Genomic DNA, 25,725 nt, shown 5'->3' with positions numbered 1-25,725 from the left:
ATTGTTGTAGTTCATCATTATTTCAGTTCAAAGGTTGAAATTGTAATAATGTCATATCAGAAATTAATATCTTATTATTTTTTGTGTACAGGTTACTGGTCCAAACAACTTTTTTGATCGCCTGTGGTGGTACCCAATGTTCCAATACTTTGAGAAGAATGTGCAGGGTGTTGTGCCACGACATTATGAGTGGCCTTTACCTTGGCCTCGAAGGTGGAATAGCAAAAATCCTCAACGGATTTCCTAATGGTGCTGGCATTGTGGAGTGATAGTGTAGATGATGCAAATGCCATAACCACACCTACAAACTTAATCTGAAATACAGTGGTTGTTTGTGAAAAGGCATTTAATTCCAGAAAAAAAAATCTTGGAATCCATTTCACTAGAAAACTGCAGTAAGGTAATAGATATTGGAAAATCTATAAAGCAACTTGCCACCGAAGGAACAGTATAGAAGTGCATGTGTAATACAGTGTAATGGCATGTTAAAATGCTTTGAATGGTGTACTCCAACAAAATCGACTCTCTTCGCTGAGAGAACCTGGTTTGTAACACAGGTCCAGGAGAAAACAGTTTAAGCTGTAGTGTTGTGGCTTTGTTGCCCTGTCCTTCACCTAGTGGCTTCTGCAGGTGTTTTGTGTTAAGTGTATCAGTCATCGCTGATGCAAGTCTGGCCTCATCATGTTTTATGTACTACATATGTATGCTTGTTAAGTATGCATATTCATATGGTGTATGCCTGTGTGCATGCATGTGTATGTGTGTCAGTGTGTCACGTACACACACGTTTAAATATTCATTCTTGTGTGTATGGTGGTATGGATGCTAAATGATGTGAATGATAGTGGTTTTTGTGTAGTTGCAGTATGAAATTTAAAGAGATCTTGGGTAACAAAAGACAATGAGTGCAGCCTAAAGGTACAACACGCAGATGTTCCAGGTGTCAGCAGCAACCCCTCACTCACTATGCTGCCAGTAATCTGGGTGGATTAGTGAGACTATGATACTAAATTTTTGTGATAGCAAGCTAACCTTGATATTCGTCAGATGGCATTTAGAGATAGTTTTATAGTTGGATTACAGCTGAGTTTATAGATTTTTAAATCGTAGGCTACCTAAGCCTGGGAATGCTGAGATGAGAAACCCTAGCAGTATATTATGCTGCATGCCATTGAGAGTGCCAGGAGAGCTTGAAGCTGTGGCACTGGAGCCAGCGCCAAGTGTACTGGGTTTGTTTATATGTAATGTAAAGGGGTCAGGGGCATCAATCCTAGATAGCCAAGTGTTGGGAAATTTTCATAAGTATTTAGGGGTTATGATATTTCAATGTAGGTAAACAGGAGTCTGGAGAATCTTTACAAGAAAACAGGGATCAGATGAATATCTTTGTAATCAGGGATGTGGTGAGTCACTTGTAGGTAACATTTGTGGACTCAGGCTGTCATTTATTTATTTATTTTATTATTATTATTTTTATGCTGTTTTGATTATTTTTATTATATATATTTTTTCATTCTTTTATTTAAGTAATCATGGCTAGTGTCAACTTACTATTTTCAGTAACCAGGAATAGGTTCATTTTACTTAAATGTATATGAATCTCTTAGTTCATGAATAAATGGGAGTATATTTTAGGTGATTTTTCCTAACAAAACATGGGATCAAAGAAATTTATCTTTGATTATTGGGGTTGGGATATTTAAACAATAATGCCAGTGGAATCAGGGCCAGGGGTTGGAGTGTTTACTAAAAATGTATGGGGTTCAGGGATGCCTAGTAGAGTAGAGAAATAAGAATTCTTATAGAAAGATGCCTATTTTGATGTACACCTTGAAGATATGGTTTGCACTAAGATGTTCTTGAATGCCTCAGCCATCGATTTGTGATAATAACTTGAATACTCAGACTGGGGTGTGTTATTTTGTCTACAGAATCTTTTAGGTGTAAAGTTGAGACTGTTGGCAACCAGCATGTCCTATGTGCAGAGGAGGAGTCAAAATGAAGGAGCCTGCAAAGGGAGGGTGGTTTGGTTTTGCCTGCCCTGTATAAATTTAGAAGGTAAATTAGTATATATGGGTAGTATTACACTTACAGATGAGAGTTTGAGTAAGACTGTTGTAGGATAGGATAGGCTTATGCAGATATGGCCTGGATGGGGAGATTCAGCCTGGTTGATATGTAACATCTCCTTGAAGCTCATCAGGACTGATGGTTGGCCTATCATCTGCTTCCTCTTTCTGCCTCAATTGTTGAAGGAGAACCAAGTGTTGTACAAAGTCTTTATGTGCTTTTATATTGTCAATATTTATGCAAAGCCTGCCTTCTTCATCAAATCCCTCTACTTTTTTATAATTTCTTATGAACTTCATCTTTCTTTGATATATGAAAGGAGCTTAGAACTTCATTCCTATTCTGTAGTTTGGAAGAAAATGGAGGTGATTTGAAATCCACAGGTTCCCTTTGTTGCTTTCTATCTACAAGGCAAACCGAAAGACAATGCAGTCAGCAAAAGGTTCTGTATGGACAGACTGTTCACATAGAACAGAAATTCCTTTTGAATCTCTACAGTTTCAGGTTTAGTTTTAGAACAGTGATTTAAGAGCCAAGGATTCTTTTATGATTTTATATGTTGATTAGGATCTTAGATTGTGGTAATGAAAGAAGAGACAAGTGTACAGCTGATGCTTAGCACTTGTTCCAAAAATTGACAGCCACTGATGGCTTACAAATTGTAAAGAAAATATTAGACATAGAATTTTGTCTTCCATAAGTATTATTCATTGATCTTTTCCATGGCTGCACTTTATATTACCAAAGAGGACTGCGAAATTTAGACTGGATGAATTGTTCTTAGATTTTTTTAATCTTTTATGATAAAGGTTAATTCTGGAGTAACAGTTCATGGTTTGGATAGCTGGTTGTTACAAACCACATTGATTTTAAAACTATTGACTCCATCTCATTGTGCTGTAGCATTGTTTTTCCACAAATGTGTTACATTAAAAGACTTTTTTTTATCTTCTAATATTGTCTTCTTTCAATTTTATCTCACCCTGTCTTTTCTTCTGCCTTGCTCTCCTCCCTCCTTCAATTTGTTTTTTGTTATTATTTTTATTATTATTATTAATATTATTATTATTAAAAACTTTCAATTGGAACCTATTTTATATTTGATTTATTTTTTATGTTGAGCTTTTCTTTTTATTGATGCACACACATTGAAGATGGTTAAACCTTGTAAATTAATTACATAATTATGTGCACACATACACACTTTTACTGTATACTTCAATTAGGTAAATACACACACAGGTTATATATATATATATATATATATATATATATTATATATATATATATATGTACGTATGTATATCTGGGAGTGTTTGTCATGGATACCTTATCACCCAACAAACATATCAACAAAATCATAGGTGAAATAGTAAAGATATATACATACATATACCAAAAGGCTGTTCCCTTTTATAAGGAGATGGCCAAGTCAAAGCATATACCCACCCTATATAATGATAATGATTGTTACCTTGAGTTTTGCTGTAAACACACAGCACCACAATGGCTGGCAATGGTCCTCAGGCCCTCCTATAGATCTCTCTGGGAAGAAACTGTGGACTGCTGTCTGTATTGTAATAATGGGGTTATTTCCATGTCATTGGCTTAAAGTAATAGGAGGAGGAGGAGGAGAGCAAATCCATTTGTCAGCTCTCCTTGTGAGAAAGTGAAGGAAATATAGTTGAAGTTGATAGAGAAATATATTGGGCTTCACCTGGAGACCAAGTGCCAGTCCATTGGGGCTGCACCTCTAGATGCAATGGAGGGGTTTACTGGGTTTTGAAAAAGGGCAGCGAAGATTGTTCTCCCATTTTGTAGGACCACTACCAACAGGTACTCATCATCGATCTGTTATGGATAGAGTATATAAAACTACTGATAAACATAAAAGAAGCATTTCACTACATAGACAAGATAATGATGAATAAATCATAGAATATGTGATCAGTATCACTGTATGCAGCTGTGATTTGGTCTGCATAAAGTGAAGGACATAAACAAGATTGAAAGAATACAGAAAGTAGTAACTAAATTGGTTTCCAGGCTTTCAGAAAAAATATATACAAAGATCAATTAATTTTTTTTTAGAATTGTCATCATTGTAAGATTAGAGAAAGGTGAATTGACAGAGGTAGTAGTCAGGTCATTAAAGGGAGTAGATTAAAAAACTATATCTTGGTGTGGAATAGGAGTCATGAGGTTGTTGGAACTAATTGAAAAAAACCACATGTCTAATGGATGTCAGGAAACACATTTTCCACAAAAATGTATCAACTGGAATAACTTAGATGTTATAGCCCAAGCTAAGACCATAATTGGATTCATAACTAGGTATGATAGAGAGAAAAGACAGGATCACATAAGTTTAGATCCTTTCCTGTATATTACAATTAGGTACAGTTGGGGGTTGGTGTATGCCTTGGCTGGCTACCTCCCTTATAATGGAGAAGAAATGTAATGGTATATAGATAGATGAATAGAAATAGTTAAGTAGGTAAACACACAAACAAACACATACACATACACACATGCACACACACACACACATGTACACTATATGTGTGTGTGTATGTATATATATATATATATATATATATATATATATAATATGTTTGAAAGATGTGAAAAAAATTAGTTTAACATACAGATGTATAAATTCCTGGAATAACCTAGATGATAGTACAAGCTGGAACCAGACATGAATTTCAAACGAGGTATGCTTCTTTCTTGTATAGTACAATTAGGTAAATAAAATTAGGCAAGTAATTAGGACTGCCCACACTAGAAGGAAGAGTAAGGGATGACATGATTGTTGTCTTCAGAACTATGAAAGATTGTTAAAGATCCATTAGGATGGGATGAAAGAATATCAAGAAGATATACGTACCAAAAGGTCTTTTCCCCTATATATTGGAGTGGTCAAGTCAAAGTATAACCCACCCTATACCCATCCCATACCCATCCAATACCCATCTGTTATCACTTCCATCTAAGCACCTTGTGGATAAAGAGTTGTACTTGCCCCACACCACATTGGTTGGGTCAAAGGTAGTGCAGTAAGAAACTGCACTTCCACAGCATGGCCTGACAATAGGTGATAGTTTACCCCCACAGCTTTATTATATAGCGACCCTCATCCTCAGTCACTCTGTATAATTCATGGCATAGTCAAGAACATCCCTTTGGGCTGCAACATTTCTTTGTCCATTTGCAATCATTCCCCATTCACTACAATCTTTTGCACACTCTTCCTTGCTTGACAAATTCCTGCATCCAGTACCCCTTTCACCCCATCCACCCACCTCATTCTTGGCCTTCCACTCGAGTCTCCATCCACTTCTGCTTTCCACATTCTTTTTGCTAGTCTTTCCTTGTTCATTCTTTCCATATGCTCAAACTATCTTGGCACTATTTAATCTATCCTATCCAACAGCTCACCACCCTACATTCTCATCTCCACATTTCTTACTATACTTGTAACATTTACCATACATTTTGCACACTTCATCTCATACATGATTAGGCCCTTTCTTTCTGCCTCTTTCAGTTTCAAAGCCTCCACTCCATACAGTACCATGGGCACAAACATTCCCCTGTACAACTATGTCGTTTTTATTTATCATATCTATTTCTGATGACACTTTTCACTTATAGATATTTACTTGTCTCCTGAACTCTGTAATTCACTTTCACTCCTCCATTTCCAGCTACATGTAACACCAGATATTAAAGCTGTCAACTTCTTTTAGCTTTACACCCTTTAACCCCATGATGGGCAGCATGATTTTTTTTTTTTTTCTGGATCAGGTAACTTTTTTTTTTTCATAGATAGTGCTTCTATCCTGGGGACAATATTGCACCAAAAAGGTGGAGTCATAGAATTGGTAAAGAAGAGATTTAGAAGGGTAGCAGAACAGTGTATAGTGACATGTTAATATTTTGAGATGAGGCTAGTCTCCAATCATAAAAGAATACAGAATGATTTTGTCTGTAGGGATGTCGCTGGTCTTTAGAATATTGACTGTGCAAAATATGCAGCCGATACTTAATACACAATTTATTTGGCTGTGGACATACCCTGTGTCTGTTCATGGAACGAATTTTTTTCGGATGGAATGACCTGAAGCCGTGCACCAGATATATGGTTAAACTCGCTTCCAACCTACCATCATCAGATCCCCTTGTGCATCTCATTACCTTACTTTTGCCCACATTTGCTTTCAACTTTTTCTTCACATACACCTAAACTCACCACAATCTGTTTCAGTCTGTCCACAGATTTAGCTACAAGTATATCACCTGCTAACGACACCTGGCTTGCTTCTCATTTTCATCCATTCTGTCTCCAGCTCCTGCTTAGCACATCCATTTATCTTCCTCACCACCTCATCCATTTACACATTGAATAACCAGTGACATTACACAACCCTGGTGCAGCCCCCACCTTTACCTCACACCATTCTCTCTCCATTTCTGACCCTGATACAAGCTCTGCTATTTGTAAAAAAATAAATAGATAAAAAAATAAAAATAAATAAATGAATGAATTAAAAAAGAAATGCTGCCCTCAATAGGCTTCCTTGTATTCCATACATCCACACCACTCTTCATAATGCCTCTCTAATAGCCTTTATGGCTTCTCCGAATTCATGAAAGCCCAAAAAATATCCTTACCCTTTGCCAAAAACTTGTCACATATTTAGTATTGCTAAAACTTGATTTATACACCCTCTTCCTCTCAATTAACACTCCCATACACCTTACCAGCAACACTGAAGACTGATCCCTCAAAAACTGCTATATTCATAATTGTTTCCCTTTCTCTTGTATAGTGAAACTGTACACACTTCTCCAATCTATGAGAACACTTCCCTTCTGTGGATGCACATTAAAGTCTTACCAGCCACTCTTCTATAACTACTACTCCCTTTGTCAGACATTCCTCATGGTAACCATCTAACCTAGGTGCCTTATTAACTTACATCTCTTTCAATACACTTTTTATCTCCTTTTGTTATAGCCTTATCATTATTCTCTCCCATCACAGCCATTTACATAGTAACTCCCACTTTCATAATCAGAGACTGTATTTTTTTTCTTCTACATCCTCCCCTTTCGGCCTTCATTTCCATTAACATGTGTCCATCTGCACCCTTTACTCATCTCTACCCAACTTTAATCCTCCCATTTCTGTCCTCTCTCTCTTTCTCTCTCCTACAAAATTCTTAGTCAAACACCTATCCCACCTCACATCTGCTCTCCTAACAGTCTCATATGCCTTACATTTTACTCATCACTCTCTACATCTCCTATGATTCTTCATTTCTTCTCTGCAACCATTCCTAATATGCCATCATGTTTTCTGGCACCACCACCCTCCTTCTTCATCTTATCATTCACAGAATGTTTGAAGTATGTTAAGAAATATAATTTTCTGCACAGATGCCTTAATTAGTAAAAAAGTGAAAAGAAATAGTCCAGCTGGACAACATAAATTAATTTAAAAGAGACTGGACCCCATAAACATAGCTCTTATCCTGTATATTACAACTAGGTAATACAATTAGGTAAACATACACACACAAGCATGAGTGTTAAGTGTATTTATGTATTTGTTTAGGTAAATACACATTTGCACTCGTACTACACTTACCCTCGCTAAATATTAGTGACACATATTGTGGATGCAAATATATAATCACTGAAATACTGAAGTGAAAGTACATATAAAATTAGATTTCACAAACTCATTGGTTAGAAGATGGAGCTGTAATAGAGGATATATTTCACGATTTTTAATTGCTTTCCTCGCAAATGCTTGTTAGAGCTTCCTACAGAATCTGATTGCATTCATATCAGTGTACAAGGCAGGTGAATTATGAAACAAAGGGGAATGATGATTACTATTGTAGTCCCTTTATTACTGTTATCATTTTCAGTTTGTCTTTATTAATATCTATTATATTTGGTTTTGCCCTGATGTGCTTGTTGTGCATATGTTAATATTTCCAAATTTCTCAAGCCAAGTGTGGAGTCTTAATGTTGAAGGCAGTTGGACTTGAGTATGATGTACATTTTACAATTTGAATAAAGGAATATTTAGTATAATACATTTTGAATTCTTAACCTTGTGTACCAGCGCCTGATTTTGATAAGTGCAAACATTTGCATAAGTAGGTGATGCAATATAGCTTTCATATTTAGGGTAATTCTAACTAGGACCTCTTCCTCCACAACCACCAAACACCAGCCTCCAGAAGTGTACCCATAATTGAGTCACTCACTGCTCCATCAATAAACTGAAAGACGATACATTTCTGCATGCCAGACTCCCTGAAATCCATCACTGAATCCTCCCCTAAAGGACGAGTCCATCTGGCCAGAATGTGGTACAGCCACCATCCAGCCCTTCTAAGCAACCAGAAGAAGCTGGATGACTATTGCACATAACTGTCCAGGATGCAACACTTCACCCCATACTATATAACACATTATGGAAGACTGCATTGTGCACAATCATGCATGCCAACAATACAATATACACTAAAGGATTTGTGGGAAAACCCCATTCCAACTGTGGAATTCATCAGGAAGATGGGACTGCTTGGCCAGTCTAGGAAAGGACAACCCAGAAAAATAAAAATTTACTAAAATACTGTAATTGGCAAGATCTCTTAAGATCATATGAACAATTAGCGGTAAGAGATCAGGACAGGTGAATGGACATAATTATTTTTTTTATAAAGAAAGCAACATGTTATTAGGTCTATGTGCAGCCATGGTGTGAAATGTTACATTATAAACAGTAGAAGAATGAAGTTTTTCTTCTAGCTACGAATCTTGTTTCAAGGCCTTGCAGCTCTCTCAATCTCGTATGCCAGAGAAGAGAGAGCCAAGATCTTGAAGCAGAATTCAGAAGCAGCATGAAGGAAAATCAAATGCAGCCCCACCATCTTGTGATACCCCTGGGTTGACTCCCATCCAAGAATTGATGCCAAGTTTGAGGCAGTGACTGAGAATAATAAAAATTGTTGCCTAGTTTCATATATACATACACCAAGGGCTCCTTCCCCTTTACAAGGGAGGTAGCCAAAGTCAAAGGCATAAATCCACTCCCACCCATTTCATCCCCACATTCTCCATTCCCACCCATTTCATCCCCACATTCTCCACTCCCACCCATTTCATCCCCACATTCTCCACTCCCATTCACCACCCTCCCCTCCCTCTTTTCTTGGCTCCTCCTGGATGACAGGTCACCACTGCATCCTGCCCATTGTCCTAGGTTAGAAGCAACACAGCAAAACACAGCAAGGCCACTTCATTTAATCAGTGACCCCCCTCTCTGTCACCTCATGCAGAAAAATAGAGAGAAATCACTTCGGGCTGTGTCAAAATATCATTCACATACTTTCTCCCCTTCCCCCCATCTGTCACCCACACCCTTCCATTTACAACCTAGAAATTTTTTTTCATGAAAGTGGCAGTTGCCGACAAGACTGACGGGTTAAACACCATATGAGGATGGAGCCTTTATTTGTACGACGTTTCGCTTATTACAGCTTTTTCAAGTACAAGTTGAGATACATATGCTTGAGATTGAATAAGGGGAAAGGAGGGAACGGGGAGAGAAAAGAAGAGGGGGGGAAGGAAGAGGAGGAGGAGGAGGAGGAAGGGGGGGATGGAACACTAGGAAAGGTTTTAGAAGCAGCGATCATTCAAGGAACGAACACTATTGAACAAAACAGGGGCACATCTCGCCCCACAAAATTCCCCTAATACCCTTGGCCAGCAAAATTTTAAATATTTAAACCACCCTTTGTGAACATTTCGCCCACGGACGTTTGGACCAGCATTCTCAACCTTTCCCAGTGTTCCATCCCCACCTTCTCCTCCTCCTCATCGGACGGATACTGAGGTGAATGGGACCGTCGGTCCTGTGCTCGTGGGGTTGGTACTGGGGGCGTGGGATTGGAGGCAGGCGTGGATTTGGAGGTGAACGCAGGTTTAGAGGCTTTTTTGGGAGCTGGTGGTGTTTTCGTATTAAACTGTGTTGGAGCTGGGTTCAGTGTTGGAAAATGCTCCTGATTGTTCAGATCGGGAGCACTGTGTGTAGGTGGTGGTGGTGGTGCTGTGGTAGGAGAGTGTTTCCTGCTGCCCCATACAAATGTTCCTTGGGGGGCAGGTATGAAGTCCTGTCGCTTCTCTGTCCTCTCCTTAGACTCTTAGAGGCAATGGCCTGCACTTTACGCACTGCGCATGAGGTATTCCAGGCGTGGTGCTTCTTACTACAGTTCGAGCATTTGGCAACAGTCTCAGTGCCAGCCTTGAACTTGATAAGACAAGTCTCATTGGCATGAGGCATGCTGCAAATGCCGCACTTACGCTGTTTCGAAGTGCACTTCGCCTGGTGATGACCATAGTTCTGTCACCTGCATTTATTAGGTCTATTTATAGGTAACATAGAAGAGCATTGTGGGAGCTTTGCCAACGTGGACCAATCAGGAGTCAGGTATAATGTGTAACAATTAGATAACAGATTGACAAACAGACATGGGGAAAATATTAATTACAAGTGTGTGAAATGTTATGAAATTAAACAGAAGCCAAGAAATAATGATTTCCATCCGATCACAGCGACACGGGCCCAAACAAACATAGCAACGGGTACACCACTGATCTAAAAATAACATACAGATCAGTGGGGTACACACGTTTTCAATATTTAACACAATAACACACTTGTACGTGAGTAAACAGGAGTTTTTGATAACATATCAATTTATGGAACAAACTTCGTAGGTATACAAGTGCCATTTCTACAGAATTTGCGTCATGCGGTATTTTCCTTTCTTTCGTATGTAACCGTATCCTGCATTTGCCTCAGGACGCCACAAAGTAATCTATAGTCTATAACAAAAAGGAATTGATGAGTCTTTTTCTTTCCCAAGGTAAATTGCAAACAATTTGAATGAAATAGGAATACTGTATATACATATCTTTTGTAAAGGCCTTACAATTTGTTCTTTGCAACTTTTTTGTATACAAGTTAGTATTGCTGTTCAACCGAATCAAAGGTTTTTTCCCAATTTGCAAAAATTCTCTTGTAAAATGATTAATTTTGTGGTTTTCTTTATTAGTTTACCCATTGTCTGCAGAGTATCAATAGGGCCTTTTGGGACCTTCATGATCACTTGCTCCTGGACTTGTATTATTCTCAAGATGCATCTCCAGTTGTAAGGGAGGATGTGTAAGGGTATTGGCTGCATGCTAATGTGTGGTAAAATCTACTCATTAGCATGCAGCTGATACTTTAGGGTCTACATGGGGCACCCCTATAGACCAGAATAACACCGTATTTTGTCTGTGATAAAGAAATTATGCTACTTAATTGTATTGCAACTGTCCCTCCATTATGCTGCCCCCCTCACTCTTTATAACACTCTTAATACTTTCCTGTACTTCTCTGAATACATATTTCCATTTTCACCTACCCCAGCCCCATGGTAGGGGGAAGAAAGTATACTGCCACAGAGTTTTTCCACTTTGCACAGATGATGAATACCTAAAAAATGTACAGCATCAATAATGAATTCATAATTGGACACACAGATAATGAATCCATTTAACATACACACATTATGAAGATTCATAACAAGGTTAGGTTAGGTGTGTGGATCTCTAATAGATTTGATAGTTGTGCATGCAAATATAAATTCATTGTTGGTGCTCCATTTTTTGACAAATATTCATAATATGTGCAAATTCACAAAATGTGCATGACAGCCTACACAAATGACATGGCTAGGGATAGGCCCCATTAGACCATGGAGCTGAATATGAGTCTCAGCACTTCCAAGTTGTCTGTGTTGTTAGCCTATGCCTTCCTGACATAAGACTGAGACTATCATGGCTGGCACTAGGCCTAGGCCTATCCCTTAGACCCCCAACCCACTGGCCCGGCCAATGGGTTGAGGGGTGGGTGAGTAAAGTCATGGTTAGGCTTATGGCCACAGCACCAATTCATTAATTAGGTTAACATATACCAAAGGCTTTTTCCCCCTTACATGGGTGGTAGCCAAAAAGAAAAATCATAAAAACCACTCCCACCCATTCCATCCCCTACATATTCCACGCCCCTCCACCCTCCCTCTCATCTTGGCACCTCCTAGGATGCCCCCTCATATTCACTCCTTCCACCTCTGCCTTCCACACCTCTTTTACTAATCTTTCTTCACTCATTCTTTCCATGTGTCCAAACCATCCTAATACTCTTTCATCAACCCTATCTCCCAGCTCCCTTTCCACCCCTGTTCTCCTCCTCACCTCATTTCTCACTCTAGCCTAGTAACCCCTATCATACTTCTCAGACATTTCATCTCAAACACATTCAAACTCCTCTCTTCCTCTCTTATGTTCCATGTTTCTGCCCTGTTCAGTGTTGTTGGCACAATCACTCCTTTATATAACCTCCTCTTAGCATCCATTCCCAGATGTCTATTTCTCATTACACTCGCTTCTCTCAATCTACATTCCACCTCCACCCCCACTCCTCCCTTTCGTGCAACATTTGCACCCAAGTATCTAAAACTATCCACTTCCTGCAGTCTCTCTCCCTTATGCTCACTTCTAGCCTGCTGTCACTCTCTCCCCTTGTACATCTCATCACCTTACTTTTGCCCACATTTATCTTCAGCTTCCTTCTTTCACACACCTTCTCAAACTCTGTCACTAACTTCCTCAATCCCTCCTCTTATCCTGCTACAAGCACAGTGTCGTCAACAAACAACAACTGGCTTATTTCCCACTTTTCTCCATTTTCTTTAATCATCTCCAACCCCCTACCCACTACCCTTGCATTCACCTCTCACACCACCCTATCCATGTATAGATTGAACAGCCAGGGCGACAGAACACATCCCTGATGAAGTCCCACCTTTACCTCAAACCATTCACTCTCTCCATTTCTAATCCTAACACAAGCTCTACTACTCTCGTAAAAACTCCTGACTGCTCTTAACAGCTTTCCTCCTATACCATGTATCTGCAGTACCTCCCACAGTGCCTTCCTGTCTACCCTGTCATAAGCCTTTTCCAAATCCATAAAGGCCCAAAAAACATCCTTACCTTTTCCTATAGCTTTCTCACATATCCGTCTTACCACAAAAATCTGATCTACACAACCCCTACCTGTCCTAAAACCACACTGTTCCTCACCAATTACTCCCTCTGTACCTCTCCTAATCGTCTCAATCAAGACCCTCCCATAAGCCTTCCCAACTACACTCAACAAGCTGATCCCTCTGAAACTACTACACTCACACTTGTCCCCCTTTCCCTTGTAAAGCAGAACAATACAGGCACTCCTCCAATCCTCCACCCTATCTTCAACAAACATTAAATAACCTCACCATAACTGTACCTCCTTTCTTCAGGCATTCTGCATGGCATCCATCCAACCCAGGTGACTTACCTGCTCTCATCATCTTAACAGCTGCTTTCACTTCATCTTTCCCTATTTCTCCTCCATTTCCTTAGTCATCACTCTCATTTTTTTAGCGCTTCCCATGGCAACTACCTTTCATAAGAACATAAGAATGAAGGAGACTGCAAGAGACCATAAGGCCTACACTAGGCAGCTCCGTATCCATCACCACCTGTGATCCCCATCAGTGGAGTTGTCTAATCATTTCTTAAAACAACTGATAGCTTCAGCGCTTACTACATGGTTACTATGTTTATTCTATTCGTCAACCACCCTATTAGTAAACCAATTCTTGCCTATTTCCTTTCCCTCCCTATCCTCTTTCACATCTCCCTAAAATACTCTTCCCACCTTCCTCTCACTGCCTTCTCCATTATCATCTCTCCATCTGCACCTTTTACTTTTTCTTCTCTACTTGATTCATCTCCTCTTCCTCTTGTAATTTCTTTCCAAAACATCTTTTTATTACTTTCAAAATTTTCTGTCATACTCTTACCCCATTTCACATCTCTCCTCTTTGCTTCCTTCATCTTATGCTTAACTTCCTTTCTCTTTACTTTGTACCTCTCATACGATTCCCTCGTCCTAATTTGTAGCCAATCTATGAAAGCCTGCTTCTTCTCTTCTACACCCTTCTTTGCTTCCTCATCCCACCACTCACTACCCTTCCTTCTATTTCCTCCCACCCTCCTTGTTCCACACACAATCCTTGCACACCTTATGACTCCCTTCTTGAACCATCCCCATTCCTCCTCCACTCTATCCTTCACTATCTCCCACTCTCTCAGCTTCTTATACTCCTCCTTTTCTTTCTCGTTTAAGCAGTTCACTCTAAGTACCTCCCTACCTTCTGCCCTTTTCCTTTTTCTCCACTCTTCAATTTACCTTCCACCAAAGCCAACACATCCATCTTTCTTCTCACAAACATACTGCCTATCTCTTCCCTTTTACTCTCATCTGTACCACATTCACACACATTAAAAGACCCAAATCTTAGGGTACTGGTTGGAAAACTCCCAGACCCTCTTATGCCTTTACTTTTTTTTTAGGAATGTCCCCTTTAGGACTACAGGTAGGACTCCTAATCCCATCCTCCGTCCCGTTTTTTTTTTTTTTTTTTCGCCTTTTACGACTCAAGTGGAAAGTCTTGGTGGTAGCATTCTTTTCCCCCACCACAGGGTAGGCAAAAAAAAAAAAAGGAAATGAATATTCAGAGAAATGGTACAGGACAGTAACAAGGGGTTGAGGGACAGCAATTCTATATATAAAGTGTGTATCGGGGTGGCCAATGAAACAGTCAAATAATGCAATAATGAAAAAAATATTGTATTTGATATGAGCACTACAAAAACGAGCGTGCTGTCGTTTTGTATGCAGATTCAATACTGATGCTAAGCGACAATAACTTCTGTGACAATTATGCAATGGAAAAATACAACCACAATTTAACACTTCGCAAGTACAATATATAATACTTGTGCAATGTTGTACGTAATTATAACATGTATCATACCATTACAAGTGGCCTTCAACTGGTTAACATTTCCACAGCATGTAAAAATGTTGGCCAGCATAATGACTGTTGGGAATGGAAGCATTCGCGGTCACTAGAGATTTTCTGATGACCTCGGATATGTTGCAGTTACTTCTGTAGTATAAACTGCTCGATGAACTCCAGCTGTTCTGATTCCGTTCTCTGCAAGGACTCGTACTGTACGCGTAGCCTCTCGAGTTTCATTTTTTTCTCGGCAATAAGAGCCCTTAACTGTTGCTGCTGTGCCTCCTGCTTTAGACCTAGCCCACCTCAAGGCATGCCAGTCAATATTTTCTGTTCTTTCAGCAATGTATCCCCAATTTCCCTCTTCCTGATCAAGTTCCTCCCCACTTTCTTCACTACTATGGTCGGACTTGCCATTTTCATCATTATCAAGGTAACTTCAACATGTTCAGTCATTTCTTGATAATCTTTTGACGTTTGGTGTCATATTATGGGCTTGTTGCCTGTCCTACAAAGAAAACCGACGTTTTACTCATCCAGTGTCGGACGTAGTTCTTTCCTTCACGTTGGTGCGACCGCTCACACTCCTATCAACTAATTCCTACACTACCTACCCCCTATATATATAAATAGGGTTTTTCCCCCTTATAAAGAAGGTAGCCAGCCAAGGCATGCACCTACCTCCACCCATCAATCATATCCCTATTATCTTAGCTCCTTGTGGATGAAGGACAGTTAAAATGCAACAGGACAGTTAAAAGACAGCTGAAAAAAAAAGTGTTAAGACTTACCACAGCATGATAAATAACTTATTCTATCTCTCACACATGACACAAAGATAGGTAAAAATCATGTGGGACTTACTTGCTTTGTGCTAATCCCTTCTCCATCAAGATTAATGAAATAGTCTTGCAAGAGAATGAGTGAAAGAAAAAAGTGGCAGAGGGAACCTATGACTAGTGAGTTTTATGATGAATGAATTACACTTGCACCTGACATAGGTAAAGAAGGATAGTTTTGAAAGAGCATCATAGATTTACTTAGAAGCTTCAGCAATAGAGATAAAAATATATATGTACCTTGTATATGTGCAAATAACACCACTAGGATGCATGGAATGCAGATTATAAATAACTGTTGTGTGTGTATTTACCTAGTTGTATTTTACGGGAAGGGGAGCTATGCTCGTGGTGTCCCGTCTTCATATCTCATTTTATCTAAACTGTTTTTAAATTCATGTATTGTTTTTGCACACACCACTTTCTCATCTAACTTGTTCCAAATGTCTATTACTCTGTGGGGAAAGCTGTTCTTTTTCAGATCTCTTCTATAACTGTCTTTCTTGATTTTCTTTCCGTGTCCTCTTGTATTTCTATCATCCCATTTTATTAGATCCTCTCTATCAATAGTTTCTATGCCTTTCATGATTCTATAAATAGTTATCAAATCTCCTCTCTCTCTTCTTTGCTCTAATGTCTGTAGCTCAAGTTTTGCTAGTCTCTCTTCATATGATAGTTTTGAGAGTGTTGGTGCCAATTTTGTAATTGCTCTTTGTATTCTTTCAAGTTTTGTTATACATTTTTTTTGTACTTGGTGACCACATTGTTGCTGCATATTCCAATCTTGGTCTTATCAAAGTGATTAGTATTTTCTTCACCATTTCTTCATCCAGTTATGTAAATGCCACTTTGTTCTTATTAAATTGTAAGTTTCTCCAAAAATCTTGTTTATGTTTCTCAGGTGACATATTATTCATAATAATGACTCCCAGGTCCTTCTCATTTTCTACTTTTTTATTTCTTCTTCTCCCAATTTATATGATCCTACTATTCTATTTTGCTTCTTCCAAATTCCATTATACTACACTTCTTAGTATCAAACTCCATCTCCCAATTCCTGCTCCATACCCATACTTTATTGAGGTCACTCTGTAGTGACTCACAATCTTCTTCAGTGTTCACTTTTTTTAACAGTTTTGCATCATCCGCAAAGAAGCTCATATAACTTTCAATTCCTTCATCCATATCATTAATATGTATAGCAAACATTATTGGGGCCAAAACTGTTCCTTGTGGAATACCACTTATCACTTCATCCCAATTAGAGTGTTTGTCTCTTATCACCACTCTCATTTTTCTTTCTTGCAAGAAGTCTTCCATCCATTTCAGCAGTTTGCCTTGTATTCCTACTGTAGTTTCTAATTTCTTAAGCAACTTCTTATGTGGCACCTTGTCAAAAGCTTTTTTCAGGTCTAGAAATGCACAATCAGCCCATCCATCTCTTTCTTGTATTATATCTATTAGCCTTAAATAGAAACATATTAAGTTTGTGACGCATGATCGTCCTTGTCTGAATCCAAATTGCCTTTTTTTTTTCTAAATGCCTTACCCATCTACTTTTGATAATTCTTTCACAAATTTTTGCTATAGTGCTTGTTAGAGAGACTGGTCTATAGTTTGTAGGGTCTTCTTTGTTTCCCTCTTTATATATAGGTACTATATTTGTTCTTCTCCAATCTTTTGGAACTTTTCCTGCATTCTCTCAAAATCCAGTTTGCGATTTCATCTGGTCCATGCGATTTTCTGACATCAAGATTACTCAAGTGATTCATTATTTCATTCCTTGTTACTTCTATTTCTTTCATAGGGGGTACTTTCTCCTCCCATTCAATATCACTAAGTTGTAGTTCTCCCTTGTAAACACTGATTTAAAATGCTTGTTCATAATTTCTGCTATTTCTATTTCCTCTGTGTATTCAACTCCTTGTCGTAGTTTCTCTAAATCTTGTTTGTTTTTCACTTTGTTATTTACAAATCTGTAAAATAGTTTTGGTTGGTCTTTACATTTTTCTATGACATCTTTTTCGTATTTTCTTTTTTCTTCTCTGCACACTTGTACATATTCATTTCTATAACTAGTATATATTTTCCATTTTTCAGGTCTTTTGTATTTTTCCATTTTGTCCAAGCTTTATCTCTTTTGTCTTTTAACTCCCTACAACTTTTGTTGTACCAGCACTTTACATATTCTTTTTCTTGCTTTTGTCTTGGAACATACTTTTCCACTCCTTTATAAATTCTTGTCAAAATATTCCATTTCTCTTCTACTATTGTTTCCTCTTTGTATATTCTTTCCCAGTCTTCTTTTTGAAAGAATTCTCTTATTTTATAAAAAAAAAAAAAAAAAAATCATACATCTTCCTTTTTTATATTGTTCATTTCTTTTTATGTACTTATCCTCATTTACTTCCATTTCAACCAATATGTGGTCACTTTTACTTATTGGTGTCTTATATTCAATCTTTTCCACTATTTCAGGTTCTGATGTGATTATTAGGTCCAGTCTCGATGGTTCTTCTTCATTTCTATACCTAGTGTTCTCTTGAATCCATTGAGCCATTGTATGGTCAATAATCATATCAAGTAGTACATTTCCCCATGAGTCATCTCCACCCTTTACTGTCATCTCTTCCCAGTAGACTTCTTTACAATTAAAGTCACCCATTATAACTATTCTTCCTCCATCTTCCATTATCTTATTTAATGTTATTCTTGTGTCTTCTAGCATACTTTTATGTTCTCTCTCTTCCCATGAGGCTGTTATAGGAGGCACATAATTTATTACAAACTTTCTGCTCTTCCCATCTCTGTCTTACACTTCCATCATAATCATCTCTATTCTTTCCATATGTGACATTCCACACGTTTATATCCTTCTTAGTCAGGAACATAACTCCACCCCCTTGTTTTGCCTCTCTGTTTCTAATCCAATAATTATATGCACCATGTCCTACACTGCTGGGTGGTAATGGACCTTTCAATTTTGTCTCTACAATTCCCATTATGTTCGGTTCTTTTTCTTTCTGATAACCATTCAGTTCATTCAATCCTGTTATTAAGCCATCTATATCTGTGTAAGACACTCTAGTTTTCTGCTACTTCCATTGTATTTTCTGTTTCGCTTTTGTTTTTCTGTTATGTGCCATTTCCTCACTTTCATATTCACTACTCTCCAATAGAAATCCTCTTTTTCTGACTCTGTTCTCATCTCGTTTTTTTCCTTAGCTTGTCTTTTTGTTTTCTCATCCTCTTTATTCATTTATCTTTTTATCCATACCTTTTATATTGTTCAATGTCTGCTAGTTTACCTGTTTTTGCTAAGATGTTCTCTGCTGTCGTTTGTGACCTGAATTGGTCTGGTCTTATCTGTACTATATTTCTCTAGCCTATACATTTCTTCAATTTGTTTCCCTATTTCAGGTTTATCTTCCTGAACTAATTCTAATATATTATTTACTTTTTCTTTTTCCTCCTTGATTTTTATAGTCCTGTTTAGATTATACTTCTATTCCATCCCTAATATAATTATACATTTCTTTTTATCTGCTAAGTCTCTTACTATATTCTCCTGTCTCATCACTTTAATAACTGTCTTCAGTTTGTTCTTTCATCTGCTGTTTCACAATATCATTAAATGTAATTTTGTTGTTCTCTTGGATTTTTTCCAACCCTGTGCTTCTTTTGCTATGAACTCTTTATTCTCTTTATTATTATTCTTTAATTCCTCATTCTCATATTTTACTTCTTTTAATACTTCTATTTCTTTAGTTAGTTTTTGGTTCACCTTCTCTAATTTTTCCAACTTTTCAACTCTGCGTGAGTTGACCGAACCTATCCTCCCAATGTATGACAATTTTCTCAATTTTTTCTTCTAGGCTTGCTAATCGGGGAGGGTTGGCTTCCCCCATCTCATTAAATCCATGGAAATTATTAACTTCACCTTCCATTGTGCTGCTCTTACCTATATTTCTAATCTTTACATTTTTGTTAATCCCTTCTTCATCACTAAAATCCTCCTGGCTGCGTTTGTTGACATGGTGTCTGCCTGCCTGGACCAAGTCCTCCTCTTCCTCATTTCCCTCAGTAATCCCTCCCCTTCTCCTTTTTCATCACCTTCCCACTACACCATGAGCTTTCCCCTTCCCTATAAATACAAAAAGGTACCTCTTTGACGTTGAGATCCACGAAAATTTCCCTTCTTTTTCTGAGCTCCAATCTTCGTTGTGAATCTGTCTACGTGTGTGCATGTTGTGTTGTTTCTGTATGTGTGCATGTGAATTTTCTTTTCTTTTTGTGAAGTATGTAGGAAGCATGCAGGCAGAGTGGGTTAGGGCATCGTTACTTGTCAAGGGGATGGTAGTTCGAATCCTGCCACTGGTGAAGTTGAATTCCACGCTACAAAGCCCTCTGTGAGGGGCACCTTCCTAGCCTTCCAATAGGGGGTTGTTTGTGATGTTAAGCCATATCATGTAGGTAAACGAAGTTGACAAGAAACTGTGGCATGAGACCACAGATATGAGGACTGAATATTTCAAAATATATAACAATATCTTCCCTGGTTCACAAACTTTGGTGTCGTGAATATATTGCACAGTGAGAATAGTGTTGAATTTTATTAATCTTTACTGAAATCCCTGACCATCCAGTTATAACCCTGTATTCAATGGAATATGTTGGACACATTTTATGAAATACCTTCACATCATGAGCAAGACAAATAACACATGGAGGGAAGGGTCAAATCAGTGTTGCTCTATATCAGGAATCAACATAAGAATACATTATTCTGGTTTTCTGAGACTTTCTGACAAATTCAGAATAGCCTACTGATTCTAGTAATGCAAGGAATTTTCTAAAAACATCTGGATTAATACATTTTCATTATTTTTGTTTCATTTCATAGGGAGATGTATAAATTCTTCAGGACCAAAAACTGGATTTCCAGTTCTGTTCAGGTTTTATATATATATATAATTCATAAGTATGTGTGTGTGACTGTTTAGCACAGTAGTTTCAAAATTAAATGGTATGTCTTAGTCTAGCCTATTCTGACTTATCTTCTATCAGCAATGGTGCTGATATATTTGGAAGCTGTGTATTTAAAAGTTATATGAATACAAATGCCAAATTATTCTATTTCACCGAGGTTTTCAATTGGTTGTGGCCAAAATCATGACAAAAAATTATTTAGAGAAAATCAACTAATGCTGGTCACTATGTAACACTATAACCATACTAGCAATGTATCAATTTGCATTCTAATGGTGATAAAATAATAAGTGAAATAGGGTGAGTAGGTGATTTTTTTATTTTCCTTTTATTTATTCCTGATGCTTCACAATATGGTTTAATGTAAAATTGTTTAGGAATAAAACTGAAGAGATAGATAGCTTGTGTTATCTTCACCCATCTTTCCCAGCTTGTCACATATGTTTCAACAATGAAATACATACCAATGTAATTAATATTCACACATGGACCAAATAATACACAAATTCCATATACTCTAAAATAGTTTTATATTTTGTTTGAATAGTTATGTGATATAACACCATATATATTTCCACAAACTGAGTTCATTACATGGTCAATTTTGGAAAGAATTTTGATTTCTTTGAGCTGTAATCTCCAACACCTTTCAACTAATTAAAATATTTGTCACATAACAAAGAACCTGTTCTAAATGATGAGCTTTTAAACATTTCAAGCATACTGTAATGATTAATTTTGGAAAGAATTTTTATTTCTTTGAGCTGTAATCTCCATCTTCTTTCAACTAATAAAAATATTTGTCACATAACAAAGAACCTGTTCTACATGATGAGCTTTTAAACATTTCAAACATACTGTAATGATCAAAACACGTTTAAAGTTTTAAAGTACAGCTTTCTGTGAAAGCAAATATAAAATCTTTTCCATATAACAAAAGAATGAAACACAAGACAAAAATCACTACAAACAGATAATCTGATTTCTTCAGGATTCTATAAAATACCAGAAAATAGTATTCAAAATTCTTAATAGTCCAGTGAAATTAACATAAAAGATACAATTACAAGTCCTTATATACACAGACTCCTAGAAGTTGTAAGCAACTTCTACCTATTTGTGCAGTGGCAAACATAGTGTCATGAAAACCAATATCAAATGATATTAATTAAATACCTGACAATACGTACTTCATGTCATTTGGCACATGACCTAAGGTTTTCTGTTAAATAAGCATAGTGTGTACTGTATATGCTATTTGTATTACATCACAACTATTTTTTCTAAGAATGATAGGATCCATACACATACACAGCAGATAGCACGTTTTCAAATGCACAGCCATGGCATCAAATATAAAGATATTCATAGTCTATGACTTTGGAAAGGTATTCATAGGGTAAGACCTTGGGAAACTATGTTCTTTGATAACTTGGGAGTAGAAATGGTAAACAAAATATTGATACCTATATGATCTATTTTGCTTTCCATTATTTGGAGTATTCTAAAACATATGTTGGCACTTAGAGCTGGACACATAGAGCATTGGCAAGGTGCCATTTCATTCACTACTATGTCACTTCTACCCAACAGCGCCATATGAATGAATGCCTATATTTATCAGTGATATGACACTAAAAGTGCTGGCATCCACTTTAGACAGCATCTCACCGGACTCAGGATTATATATAAGAACAAATTATATATAACAAGTGACTTTCTCTACATTTACATGAGCGGATCCAAGTCACCCTCTGAACAAAGTCAGTGCTCTGCACACCTTGTCTCATGAGATTAGGACACAAATGAAAACTGAATCTAGAAGAAAAAGGAATCTTCTCCAGCATCTTCCCTTCAAGGAGCGTTGATGGTGATGGGTAATGAGGAAGATGGTAATGATGATGATGTATCCATAAGTCATCACATGTGTCTAACTTATGAGAGCAAAGGCGAAGGAGAGGGATGCTCCAATGAGAAGGCCAAGTCCCAACATGGCAGCCATCATACTGCTTGCCTTTTCTGCCTCACCCTCAGCCACCAGCCTGGCAATGATAAAAGATTTTATTATAACAAATTATTTAACTTCATATTACTTGAATAAGTGTGTAATTAAGGTCAACATCAAGCTTTCCCTGAATGTAAATCATACATGACTTTTAGAAATGATACATTACAGAAAGTAACTTATGAATTTAAGCTTCATATCAAATAAGATATTAAGTACCTAAGAATGGCAGGGAAAAAAAAAAGCTTGAAAATTTAATAGCATTTGCAATATTCATCATTAGATTTGTTCTTGAACTTGATTGGAGAACTGGATTCAGCTTTACTAACAATTCAATATTTATGCACATCTTGCAACACTCTTATACATACATAAGAATGAAGGAGACTGCAAGAGACCACAAGGCCTATACTAGGCAGTTCCATGTCCATTACCACCTGTCATCCCAATCCATAAAGTCTAACCAATTCTTAAAACAACCAATAGTTTCAGCACTCACTACATGGTTACTAATTCTATTCCATTCACTGACCACCCTATTAGTAAACCAGTTCTTGCCCATTTCCTTAAATCTAAAGTTGTCCAATTTAATTCCATTATTGTGAGTCCTGCCCTGTTGTCAATATGATGACCTTGTTTTTCACCCTTATTAAATCCTTTGATCCACTTGAACATCTCTATTAGATCACCCTGCACTCTGCATCTTTCCAGAGAACGTAAGTTAAGGTGCCTAAGCCTCTCTTCATAAGGTAAATTTCTGAACCCAAGAATCATTTTGGTCATTCACCTCTGTACTGATTGTAGTGAACTGATGTCCATTCTATAGAACGGAGACCAAAACTAGATGGGTCTATCTAACGCTAGATAGACTTTGATAATTACCTCTGCACTTCTATTTGTAACTGTCCTAGCAATGAAACCTAATGCTCTGTTAACTTTATTTCTGGATTTAGGGTCAAGACTCACCAGAACTCGCAAGTCTCTCTTGCACTCAGTTTTTTCTAAAAACATTATCTAAACTATATCTGCTTTCAGGTTTGTGTAGCCCTATGTTTAATACTCTGCCCTTTGAGATATTGAAGTCCAGTGGAAGGGCAGTGGACAAGGTGCAGGGATGACCCATCATCCAGGAGGTGCTAAGATAAGAGGGAGGGTGGAGGGGTGTGGAGTGTATTCAGGGATGGAATGGGTGGGAATGATTTTATGCCTTTTCCTTTTTGGCTACCTCCCTTGTAAGGGGGAAAAAGCCTTGGTATATGTATGTATTTATCATTTCACCAACCATGTGAACAATTTGTTAAGATTTTCCTGCAGAATCTTGGTGTCTTCTCCTGACCTAATTAGATGTCCTATTTTAGTGTCATCCTCAAACTTACTAATATCACTATTAATCCCATTGTCCAAATTTTTTATGTATGAACCTCCTTAAGTAAAAACTTTTGACTGCTTTCAATATTCCTGCTAATCCATACTTCTGTAAAGCACTCCACATTGCTTCTCTGTCAACAATGTCATATGTTAATTCTATCTATATCTATCTACATACCAAGGGCTTCTCTCCCCTTAATAAGGAGGTAGCCAAGTCAAAGGCACACACCCACTCCCATCCACCACCCTCGTTTCCCTCTTATCTTAGCTCCTCATGGATGAAGGGTTATCCCTGTCTCCTGCCCGGGTTGGAAGCAATGCAGCAAGACATAGCACATCCACAGCAGGGCTGCTTCGCTTCTATGGCCACGTAAATTCTGAGTTCATGAATACCTAAAATATCCTAACCTTTCATTAAATATTTCTCACACACATGTCTTACCATAAATACACACAGCCTTTTGCTCTCTTAAACCCACTATAATTAGCATTATTACCTTTTTTGCATCATTTACTAACAATAAATTTCTACAGAAACGGAGTCATTCCAATTTAATTACTTCCAAAATCATCAACACTTGTACAAGAAAGTCAGAACGCAATATCAGATTTCTGGTACTTACCAACTTCTGACACTAAGCATTTTAATGAATATCTAATGAGTTGTCAGACTTACTTGGGGGCATACATCATGCAGAGGGCGGAGACAAAGCCATTGGAAAGGGAGAAACACAGCATGATGACAATGTAGAAAGCATCGTGAGCAAACACGATTGGTAACAGAGACTTGGAATCATGGTTGCAGAGCAGGAATAATGGAATGAATATAACCCTTACGGCAACCAGTACATATAGTATCTTTGACCCTCGACGTGGCTGTCAATAAAAGAAAAGAAAAAAATTAATAAAGTTAGTGCTTCATGATAGTTGATTAATAAAACAATTCTTACAAACATCTACTCCATGTAGGAAGCTACTCAAAATGGATTAAAAAGAGAAGCAAATAAACTGAGACATTTCTGTATACAAAATAAATTATCCGACTTTCTCCATATAAAGCTAAAGTGTGGAGAGCAATGAAGGGATCCTGCAAGAGATAGTCCTACATAACAATTATCATATATATGAATGTACTCTCTTTATTGCACAGCAGCTTCGCAAGCAACCCCCGTTTACTTGAATGCTTGAAGTTATTTAATTCATTATTGATGTGGCTGAGATGGATCTCCACTGAGGCCCCACGAGAGACAATGTACCTCTGTACCTCACCATAATGCTTGGTAAGGTTGTATGTATGGTGAGAAGTTCATGTAAATTTTCTTTAATATATTGGAATGGCTGTGATTGTGAATGAAGTCAGTTTAATAAGCTCAATCATACTTATTAAGTGCTAGAATATATATATATATATATGACACTGATCTACTGCATCTCTGGTGTCTGCCATTGTGGACAGGGGTTTGAAAGC

The 25,725-nt window shown here is 37.6% G+C and overlaps 2 protein-coding genes across 11 annotated transcripts in view; one reads left to right on the top strand and one right to left on the bottom strand.

Annotated features, from left to right (window-relative positions):
- Positions 1-8,183, top strand: part of LOC143036842 (phosphatidylcholine:ceramide cholinephosphotransferase 2-like) — a 317,218-nt gene extending 309,035 nt beyond the window's left edge. For all 5 annotated transcript variants that reach the window (XM_076204666.1, XM_076204665.1, XM_076204664.1 and 2 more), the window contains one exon: positions 92-8,183. In XM_076204666.1, the coding sequence (XP_076060781.1) occupies positions 92-247 (156 nt within the window). In that variant the 3' untranslated portion in view covers positions 248-8,183. The remainder of the gene's footprint in view (positions 1-91) is intronic.
- A 13,207-nt stretch (positions 8,184-21,390) lies between these two features.
- Positions 21,391-25,725, bottom strand: part of LOC143036840 (equilibrative nucleoside transporter 1-like) — a 137,192-nt gene continuing 132,857 nt past the window's right edge. For all 6 annotated transcript variants that reach the window (XM_076204655.1, XM_076204660.1, XM_076204658.1 and 3 more), the window contains 2 exons: positions 24,934-25,133; positions 21,391-22,926 (listed from right to left, as the gene is read on the bottom strand). In XM_076204655.1, the coding sequence (XP_076060770.1) occupies positions 22,815-22,926; positions 24,934-25,133 (312 nt within the window). In that variant the 3' untranslated portion in view covers positions 21,391-22,814. The remainder of the gene's footprint in view (positions 22,927-24,933; positions 25,134-25,725) is intronic.

The sequence above is a fragment of the Oratosquilla oratoria genome, chromosome 21 (genome assembly GCF_046742065.1).
Source record: "Oratosquilla oratoria isolate Oo_2021 chromosome 21, ASM4674206v1, whole genome shotgun sequence".
NCBI lineage: Eukaryota > Metazoa > Arthropoda > Malacostraca > Stomatopoda > Squillidae > Oratosquilla > Oratosquilla oratoria.
The sequence above is the reverse complement of the archived record's forward strand: the minus strand, read 5'-3'. Positions and strand labels throughout refer to the sequence as shown.